The 11,022-nt window shown below is 32.7% G+C and overlaps 1 protein-coding gene across 2 annotated transcripts; it reads right to left on the reverse strand.

The window, feature by feature from the left end:
* Positions 1 to 368: 368 nt before the first annotated feature.
* On the reverse strand, positions 369 to 11,013 carry LOC111713826 (aminopeptidase O). Of its 2 annotated transcripts, XM_023488779.1 has the most exons (17): positions 10,883 to 11,013; positions 10,655 to 10,801; positions 9,811 to 9,858; positions 9,199 to 9,431; positions 9,071 to 9,146; positions 6,942 to 7,020; positions 6,071 to 6,227; positions 5,475 to 5,566; positions 4,913 to 5,038; positions 4,032 to 4,087; positions 3,827 to 3,900; positions 3,621 to 3,742; positions 3,169 to 3,322; positions 2,790 to 2,876; positions 1,876 to 2,277; positions 1,181 to 1,271; positions 369 to 496 (listed from the first exon to the last, which is right to left on the reverse strand). In XM_023488779.1, the coding sequence occupies exons 1-17, from the start codon at positions 10,994 to 10,996 to the stop codon at positions 377 to 379; spliced, it is 2,178 nt and encodes a 725-aa protein (XP_023344547.1). In that variant the 5' UTR covers positions 10,997 to 11,013; the 3' UTR covers positions 369 to 376. The 2 variants fall into 2 exon arrangements, with proteins under 2 accessions (XP_023344547.1, XP_023344546.1); XM_023488778.1 differs by having other exon boundaries at positions 10,655 to 11,013.
* Positions 11,014 to 11,022: the final 9 nt, after the last annotated feature.

Raw genomic sequence — 11,022 nt, forward strand, 5'->3', positions numbered from 1 at the left:
TTTTTGTAAATACATTAAAATAAAAACTTATCCATTTCTTCAGTCTTTAAGTCAATAACATAGTCTTAATAAATCATACATCATGCATACATAATACATTATAACAACAACAAGAACAGGAATGTAGAGAGTATTTTGCAACAAATGTAATCACAGATTGTAATATTTAACTGTTCAAAATTATTTTAAAGAAACTGTGAGCGTAATATTCAGAGATGACAATGTCTGATTCACAACGGTACTCTTAAAACCTTTACCTGATCAATAATGTGGAAGATATTGTCGTTTTACTAGGTTTAAGATAGAAAAGGGTACCGTTGCGAATCGGCCATGAGACTCTTGAAATTACGCCTCGAGTCCCTTTAGTATTATCTGGTTAAATAGCTGAACTGGAGGTTACCAGATTAGTCTGGTCTATAAATGATCTGATAACAGTTCTGATAGAAGGATCGAGTTCTTGTTCTATCTTATCAAAAACCTTGTGAAAAAGCTGAACCTGGAAAAAAAAGAATATTTTCACATTTATAAAATAAAAACGATATTTGAAGCAAAATTATTGAAATCAAAAATAACATTATTCTTTTTAACTTGAAGCGTTTATTCTTCAATTAGTTCAGAGCTACCTACATAGGTTCAGACTTTACTGAAGACCTTAAAAGGACTGTAAGCGTAACTTTTTAAAGACCCTCCAAGCAAAGATGACAAGATATAAGTTGCAGTAGATTAAGAATGTAAGAATAGAGACACAGTAAATTCAGTACAGTCGTCTCTGAAGTCTTTTCCTTTGTGGGTAACCCTGTATACTGTATAGGACTGCTGAATTAAAGATTTGAATCAAAATTTAAAAAAGGGATCAAGGGGAAAGTATTTCCAAGATTGTTGATGCTCTCGGGGGAAAATAATGAAAAATTGGACATCCAAAGGGAAGTTTTATCATCCTTTTTGATACCTTCAACCCAAAAATTCGCTTATTAAAAAAAATATACATTTCCATTATGTCATGAAAAAATGGGATTTAACAATTACTTTAATAGAAGACTCCAATGTAAAATTCCAGACACTCCAATACAAGACAAGAAACACAATCTTGAACAATTTTCTTTAATTAAAGAATAATTGTAAAATCGTCAACTATCCCTTCAACAAACAAACAAAATTTGAACAATTTCTGATAATTTACCTGGATTTTATTCTTGGAGAATATTAGTTCTGAATACAGATATACTCCCATACTTTGGTGCTCTACTAGCAGGTACTCAATATCATCATATCTAGGTAGGTAGGTAGGTAGGTAGGTAGGTAGGTAGGTAGGTAGGTAGGTAGGTAGGTAGGTAGGTAGGTAGGTAGGTAGGTAGGTAGGTAGGTAGGTAGGTAGGTAGGTAGGTAGGTAGGTAGGTAGGTAGGTAGGTAGGTAGGTAGGTAGATAGAAAGGTATGTAATAAAGGAAGAAGGGTAGGTCAGGTAGGTAGGTATGTAAGAAAGGAAGAAAGGTAGGTTAGGTAGGTAGGTATGTAAGAAAGGAAGAAAAGGTAGGTTAGGTAGGTAGGTATGTAAGAAAGGAAGAAAGGTAGGTTAGGTAGGTAGGTATGTTTAAGGAAGAAAGGTAGCTAGATTGGTGGGTATGAGAGAAGATACGGTAACTAAATGGACGTCAACATTAAGTTAACATTTAGCTAAAATTGTGTTTGAGAATAAGAAAAACAGATTTCATGAATAGTGAAAAGAAGTTGAACTACGGAAACCGAGTTCAACCAATTATCTACTGCGTCAGTTTTTTAATTGTTAAGACATATGTTTAAAATCAGTCTACTTAGTTCAACTACTTCTCCAAATTCATTTTTAGTCGCAAAGGTAAAAAGTTAGAAGAAATAATACCTGGGTTTAAACTTGTTGAATACTACAATCTCACACCAAAGATGGAGAACATCAAGGTTGGATCTAATCATCTCCTCATTCTGGTCGTAAATATACTTAAGTACTGAACTCTTTAGCTTTTCTGACGTCAGAGAGTCCAGGAACAAAATCAGCTGTTCAGAGAAGACGAGCACAGAGAAATCTGGGGTATGGCGCACAGAAACGGTACAGGCAGTGCGCCCTGTGAGCTTGGAGTTAGTGTTAAAGATGAGAATCTGCTTGTGGAGGTCCATCACGACTTGGTAGAGGGTAATGTGTTTACAGTTCAAAATTGGTAGGAGGGGGTAGTCAACTGGTTTAGATAGAGGTTCAGGAAGCCTATGAGAATCAAGCCAAGTTTTGATCAAGTCAGACAGTGAAACTCTGAAAAAAAGACACAAGTTTATATCAGTTATGTAGGCACGTTCTTAGATTTATTTGGAACCAGTTTGGAAACCCGGCTTTGCCCGGAAACAATAAAAGTTAACCCCCACTAAACTTAGAATCTTAAACCTTGAAGCTAACACCATTTCTGCGGTTCTCAAATAAAAATCTTAGGCAAATCGGTCAAGGAGTATACGTATATTAGTTATGATTGGATATTCAAAGAAACAAAAAGGCAGACTAACCAGAGAGTACTACTAATGAACCGATCGGATCCAAATTTAGTGTGGGACCTTACATAACCCCCATGGAAGGTAATTATGGATGATCAAGATTTCAAAACTTAGCTTCAACAAAATTTGATTTTCATTAAATTTAGAAAATCCACGAATTTTTTTTTATAAAATCCACGAACTTTTTTTGTTTTTATTTTACAATGTACCCAAAGAGAAGATGTTCACAATCGAAGAATAAGATGGGCGCGAAGCGCCCGGAAAGCTGCGTACACTTGCCTGATACTGTTTCTGAAGGAATGATAATACATCTGAAGGAATTGAGTAGAATCAACCAATTCTCCTTTAAACATTTCAAAATATCGCCTATTCTTCAAACCTTATTAAGACATAAGATGGGATAAATTACTTCTCAATAGAATTATAAAAGAATCTGCTTGAATAGAAGGTGTTTTAAATCATTAGCTTAAAACAGAAATTAATAAAATTCAAAATTGGCTGATTTTCATTTTTTTCAAAAACCTACAAAATATAAGTTTTTACTTTTTTAAATCATACGCACAATCATTTACTCTCAATAATTAATTATTTTCAAAATCATGTTTCACACAGGATACTGGGGGAGTTTCAAATATTTGATAGTTTAAGGTTTGATTTCCTGATAAGATTAAGAAAAGACGTCTCTTCCACTAAACTCATCAGATAGTGAAGCAGAAAGAATCCTTTAAGGTAATGAGCCTGGGTGAGAGATGCAAGAGGGTTCAATCCATTCTTTACAAAACCAGTTTCAGAATCATCTTTCAGTTTTACACCTTAATCATCAAAAAATCAAATTAAATCAAAATAAAACAAATTACAAATAAATTTAACCCTATCAAAGAAAAAATTTTAATCAAATCAAATAAATTTTTATCAAATTAACTTTATTGTCAACATATATGCAACTAAATTATCAAATTTAAATCAACTAAACCAAAAATATATTCTTGATAAAATGACTTTTTGAATCTTTTCCATCTCCCTCCCCTTTTCCACATTCCTCCTTTCTCCTTCCCTTGTCCTGCTTCCTCCGTTCTCATTTTACCTTCCTCCCTCCCTTCTTTCCCTCACCTCTCATAGGTCTCAGCTGAGTAAGATCTGCTGATGTACTTTCTAGTTCTCCCTCTAGAGTTTTTAATTTCATCAATGCTCTTAGTTTCACCAAGTCAGGGGGAGAGTCAACTCCCAAGCTTCTAAATAAAGCAAACAATTGGATTGAATCCAGAATGAGGTTTAAAATAGATTTCATAACTTTTTAAAATATCCTTAAAACCTACTTTAACGTTCTCTGGTGAACAAAATCCTCTAAAAATGTTGCAAACCCCTCTGACAGCCAAGCCTCTGTCCAGTCCTTAATATTAAAAATGTAAAAAAATATTATTGTTATAATATATTTCTAAAGTTCAGTTGCTAAATGAATGCCACAACTATTTCAAAGAACAAAGACCACTTACGTTTTATTAAGAATAGCACAAACTATACCTTGGCTCCCAGCATTATCCCAAACCAAGCATGACAAATCTCATGCGAAATCTTGACTGAAATAATGAAAATTGAAATTATTATTGTTAAAAGAACTGTTGGCGTAATTTCAATAACCCTCCATTTAAAGTGTGGTATGTCCGATTTACAATTGAACCCTTTAAACATCTATCTGAGAAACCACAAGCGAATATAATCAATTTTCAGCTAGAAAAATAAGGATATCTCAGACAAAAATTTTAAGCGTATTGCTGTGAATCTGACATTGCACTCAACTTGAAGCTAAAGTCCCAAAGTCCCAAAGTTATTGGTAAGTTTTGTCAAAGTAATTTACTGGTTTAAAATCAGACTCGACTCAAGGTTAGAGCCTATTTTGATCTTTATATGCAGGAGACTTGATTTGAGACTTAATTTTCCCGAAAAAAGAACTTATCACCTTTAAAGGGACTGTAAGCGTAATTTTAAGTGAGCCTCCATGCAAAAATAGCTATGCCCGATTTACAACTGCACCCTTGAAACCTTAATCTGATAAAAATGTGAAAGATACTCTCGTTTTTATTTCTGATATTTCTTCATTTCTTTTCAAAAGAAAGTAAAACGAAAGTCAATTTCGGAGAGAAACCGCAAATGAAAATAAACAGATTTAAAGAAACAAAAACATGGATTTCTAATTCATGCCTGACCAGACAAAACTTTTAAGGGTACCGTTGTAAATCGTGCAGTAAACGCCCTTAAAGCCATCTTACTGAGTAGAGAGATATCTCCAAGTAGTAAGGAAGGGGAGATCTTACCGAGTAGAGAGATATCTTCAAGTAGTAAGGAAGGGGAGATCTTACCGAGTAGAGAGATATCTCCAAGTAGTAAGGAAGGGGAGATCTTACCGAGTAGAGAGATATCTCCAAGTAGTAAGGAAGGGGAGATAAAGATGAGATTGGGGGAGGACAGCCCTAGACCAGAGAAACATCGGGATACGATCAGAACATCCAGCTTAGGTAGAGGGTAGGGACCTGACAAATAAATTCAAGGCTTAAAACAAATTCAAGACCAAGTCAGACAATTTCAAGCCCAAATCAGACTATTTCAAGACCTATTCAGACAATTTCAAGATCAAATAAGACAATTTAAAGAACAAAATCAGACAATTTAAAGACAAAATATGACAATTTTAAGACCAAATCAGACAATTAAAAGACCAAATCAGACAATTATAAGACCAAATCAGACAATTAAAAGACCAAATCAGACAATTTCAAGACCCAATCAGACAATATCAATTCAAAATTAGACAATTTAAAATAAATCTCCGCCAATTTTAATATAATTTCATATTTTTTATTTAAAGAAGAAAGAGAAAAAGCTGAAAAAGAAAGCTTTTATATAATTTTGAACAAAGTATAAGTTAGAAATAAAATATAAAACAAACATCAGATAACAATGGCTGACCTAGAATGGAAACAGCTGATTTCACAGCTTCCGGGATATAGGAAAGAAGATGAGGGTTAGATGATCTTATCAGCTGTTCAGGGCCTATCAACCTGATATACATCATTGTTTCTTGTCCCATGACCCATGTCCATTGTCCATGTCCCATGTTTCATGTTACATGTTCCATGTTACATGTTCCATGTTCCATGTCCCATGTTCCATGTCCCATGTTCCATGACCCATGTCTATGTCCCATGTTCCATGTCCCATGTTCGATGTCCCATGTTCCATGTCCCATGTTCCAAGTTCCATGTTCCATGTCCCATGTCCCATGTTCCATGTCCCATTTCCATGTCCCATTTCCATGTTCCATGTACCATCTTCATCGTCTCATATTCATTGTATCATGTTTCATGTTCCTTGTATCTTGTTCCTTGTCTCATGTATCATGTCTCATGTTCCATGTCTCATGTTCCATGTCCCATGTTCCATGTTTCATATTCCTTGTCCCATGTTCCATGTTGTCTTTTGACCCTCTTCCATGTCCAATATATTGTAATTGTCCATTAGCCAATGTCTAAAGTCCAAGTATCTATTGTAAATGTCCTACTGACCTAATAGGTATGTGTAACCCTGTATGATGAAAAGACAAGTCTTGAGTGCTCCAAGCTCCGACTGCAACAGCAAATGTGGACATAGGGAGCACCATCCCACTTTTAAACCAATATTTTCTGTAATTTACCGTCTCAGATACCAGTGCATGTGCATCTCCTATTTTTAAAAATAATGTTAAGTCAAGAAATAGGAAAACACTAGGCTTTTCACCAACCCCTTTTTTATTAGTTTAGGTGGTTTATAAATGTGCTTTAGATGCCACTTTTTTTCTTTGTAAATCATAATAACAAATAATTTGCACAGATTTTTATTTTTTTTTATTGGCGGATTTTCAATTGTAATGTTTTAGTCAAATTTTTAAATTTCGACCAGCAATAAAGTGTTCCTGGGACATGAGAGGAGGAACTGCAAAAAATGTGACGTTTTTTGTGTACAAAAAAGCCATTATAGAGACTGTGAGCGTATAATTTTAAGTGAACCTCCGTGCAAAGATGACAATGCCTGATTCACAAATGTACCCTAGACACCTGAATCTAGGTTTTGTAAGTATTTTATTCTAATATTAGTTTCCTAAAGTAGAAATGCGTTAATCATTTTTTTTAAGAAACCGCAATAAAAATAATCAGTTTTTAAAATTATAAACCTTAATATCTAATTCATTAGTGATCAGACGAAGCTTTTAAGGGTAACATTGTAAATTGAGCATTGCTATATTTGCATGGAGGGTCACTTGAAATCATGCTTACAGTCCCTTTAATACACACAAATTATAGATGCTTAAAGTTTGTTACGCAAAAAAGCAGAAAAGAGTATTTCAATCTAATGCCTCAGGAAAGTGGCGACACGCCATTCTCTTAGTATATATTCTACCTGTTGTGTATACATTCATGTTTGATTCTAGGGGTAGAAGAATACTTGCTTCCCAGCTAGACATTGCTCCAGGTATATCCTTATACAGAGGTCGTTAGTGTGGAGTATCATTAGTCGTGAATACTTGATCTCGATATCTAATGAAAGCACCTTTAATTTGAGGATAAATGCTTTATCCCTTAATTGAAGTTATCCCTGCATGGACCACCGCGGGATATTGAAAAAGAAATAAATTTTAAGTACAAATATCAAATAGCGGAGAGCAATTAAATTAATGGATATTAATGGATATTAATAGATATTAATGGATAGTAATGAATATTAATAGATATTAATGGATATAAATGGATATTAATGAATATTAATGGATATTAATAAATATTAATGGATATTAATGGATATTAATGGATATTAATAGATATTAATGAATATTAATAAATATTAATGGATATTAATGGATATTAATGGATATTAATGGATATTAATGAATATTAATGAATATTAATGGATATTAATGGATATTAATGGATATTAATGGATATTAATAAATATTAATGGATATTAATGGATATTAATGATTGATCCTGAGATTTACCAAACAAAAGTTTTGAGTTCAGAAAATGGAAATTTTGTGTGGATATTGTTAATCTTGAATGCTTGATCTCGGTATACAATAAAAGCACTTTTAAATTTTAGGATAAATGCCTGATCCCTAAATTTAAATCATCCCTTCAGGGTATGAACATCAGGGAATACCGCAGAGGATTTAAATTAATGCGTAGGTATGCATTTTGCATAAGATTGAGATCAATGGTTGATCTCAAAATTCACAATACAAAAGTTATGACTTCAGGAGATTATATTAATTCGACTTTTGTATGTCATCATAACTTTTTTTTAATAACTACTTGGCTGTATAAACCTGCTAGCAGTAGCAAACATAACATTTGTATCCATCCTTGAACTACAATCTTTATTAACATTCGTAGACATCCCTCCTTTACATTTGTATCCATCTTCAACGTTCATATCATGATTAGAACAAAAATCATGACATTATTACCAATCCTTAACATTAGTATCCACATCGGATAAACAATCAAACCCAACCTGTATCAAATTCATAATGACGTTCGTATCCATCCTTTTTAACATTCCAACCTGTATCAAATTCATAATCCATCATGACATTTGTATCTAGCAGAAATAAAGAACGCGACGTGACACCTCTTATTATATCGCAACATGTATTACCATTTATTATAGGGTGTTCCATTTAGACTCAAAAAATGAAATGTGCACATAATGTGGCTTTTATTAACCCTGGGCTGGGACAATAAGAATTTTTTTTAGTTTACCAAAACGCAGCAAAAAAATGTTCAATTAAACTTCCAAAGAATGTTATGAAATTTAATTTAATTTTTTCAAATCAATCCTTTTTATAAATTAAGAATCAAAAAGGGACGTCGATTTTTCAATTTTTTCGAAACATGTCGATATGGGTTCAAAAATTGCGCCTCGAGCCACTGAATATTGCTCAGTTGTTATTTTTTTTTGAATTGTCAAAATTGGTTGATCTAGGGCCAAAAAACTAATATTTTTGAGGACTTTTCCCTATAAATTGTTTGATTTTCAACCGCGTTTCATGAATTTAACATTTTTGGGTTCAGTGTTTCAAGACGGATCTTTTGATACCAATATCGACATATTTTGAAGAAAATTTTTTTTTTGCTTGCACTAATGATTTAATATTTACAAATATGTGATGCGCGCTGGATAAATTTAAAAGTGAGAGAATTTTTTTTTTTTTTTTTAATAGAAACTTTTAGGACACGTGCTGAAGGGATATGAACATTTTTATCAACAAAGTGCCAAATTGTCACACCCTTACTTTTATTGTTATCATTGATCCTCAAACCAATTTTTTGTTAAATTCAAATATGATCAGACCTTAATTTTGTTATTCAAACTTTAAAAGGCTTGCCCAAACTCTTCTATGTGACTTAAATCAACAAAAATTCCCTGAAGGCAGTCATCAATGTGAACAATATTAACCATTGTTGTATTTGAAATTTTTAGGGGGTCTAAATTGAGAGACCTAATATTCAAGCCTAAAATTCCATTCTTACCTGGCACGGAAACAGGCCCCTGTTATTTATTGCAGAGGCTGGAGTGTAAACACATAAATTCCCATCAAAATCTTTTCTAAGAAAAAAAATTTATATGAAATATTGTTAGACAAAATTATTTTTTTTACCTCCAATGCAATGATCTTGATTCTGGTTTTGTTTCATAATAAATCTTTATTTCACTTGAAAAATTGTCCCCTGATAGGCTCGCTGTGGTTAAAGTTTTATCCCTGGATAAACTCACTGTCAGCGCCCACTCTGTGATCTCAAAGTCCAACTCCTGCTCCCCCCCGGGGGGTTGGAGGAGAACAACTTTGATGATGTTGATGTCACAACAGTCAAGAATTACACTAGCCGTCGTCTGTTTAAAATTAAATTCAAAATTCCAGTTTTTAGAAAAAAAAATACAATGTTGCCCAACAGATATGTTCTGTTTTTCCCTTTTCAGTTTTTCAAGCTTAACTCACGTTTTATATTCTTTTATTTAAACCTTTTAATATTTTTTTAGAATTCCCCCTGATCAAAAATTGATACAACAACATGAAAAAAGTGATGGATGCTTTTAACAAAAAAGATTTTTTTTCAACAGCATTGATCAAAATTTTCGAAGCATTTGAGGTAAAATTGTAAAAATAACAAGAAAAGGATAAACAGACAATTGTAATATTTTTGTTGACCTATTCAAAAAATAGAAATTTTTTTTTCATAATTTGTAGAAAGAGAAAATTTTGAATTAATCCCTGGTCCAGAAACTGGAGATGTAAAATCAAAGAACCAGAAAATATTTCCTAAATATTCAAAACTTTTTAGCATTTCAAGAGACTGACCTTACATTTGTAGAGTGGCATGTCTGATTTACGATTTGATCGAATATTTCGTAGATATTTTTATTTATATAGCGGGAAATTAAGTGCCAAGAAACCGCGCGAGTGTACTTACTGTGATTACAAGCTCTCAAGCATGGATGAGAATTTTGCCAATAACTTCTTAAAAACCAAAGGTAACAACAAGTGCTGCATGGGGCTAAAATGTACATGTAAAGAGCTACAGAAAAGCATAAGTGAGTTAGAGCGGTAAAATCAAAGCCCAAGGCGTTGCGACACTTCAAAGTCAACCCTGTCTTAAAGATTGATAAGACTTGTTATAAGCAAGCTAAATCTATGTGATACCCTGTATTAAAGATTGATAAGACTTGTTATAAGCAAGCTGAATCTATGTGATACTAGAACGGTAAGTAGTGTACACTGTAACATCAGGCATGCCTCTCTAATAGTAAGAAGGTCACTTAAAATTACGCTTACAGTCCCTTTAAGCTTTAAAAAAGTATACTTATGTAAAACTTTAATATATGGATTATTAATGAGTTGAAAATATTGAAACTTTAATATATGGATCATTAATGAGATGAAAATATTGAAACTTTAATATATGGATCATTAATGAGATGAAAATATTGAAACTTTAATATAGAGATCATTAATGAGATGAAAATATTGAAACTTTAATATATGGATCATTAATGAGATGAAAATATTGAAACTTTAATATATGGATCATTAATGAGATGAAAATATTGAAACCAACCTTTTTAAAATCACAAAATAATTCCATTAAATAGTTTAACATTTTCACACTTTCGATATTAGCCATTAAAGGCAAATCAGTTTCTTTGTCAACTTTGTCATTGTTAGAGGTATCACTTTCCATTTTTACATTTTTACTATCAGTTTCCTGGTCTACGTGTTCACAATCAGATTCATTGTCAATTATAGAGGTATCATTTTCCATTTTTACATTTTTACTATCAGTTTCCTGGTCTACGTGTTCACAATCAGATTCATTGTCAATTTTAACATTTTCGCATCTTATTTCCTTGTCCACTTTCACACTTTCACTATCATGAGATAAATCAAGTTCTTTGTCCATTTTCACGCTTTCAAAGTCAGCTTTCA

Source organism: Eurytemora carolleeae, unplaced genomic scaffold (assembly GCF_000591075.1).
Source record: "Eurytemora carolleeae unplaced genomic scaffold, Eaff_2.0 scaffold1176, whole genome shotgun sequence".
NCBI lineage: Eukaryota > Metazoa > Arthropoda > Copepoda > Calanoida > Temoridae > Eurytemora > Eurytemora carolleeae.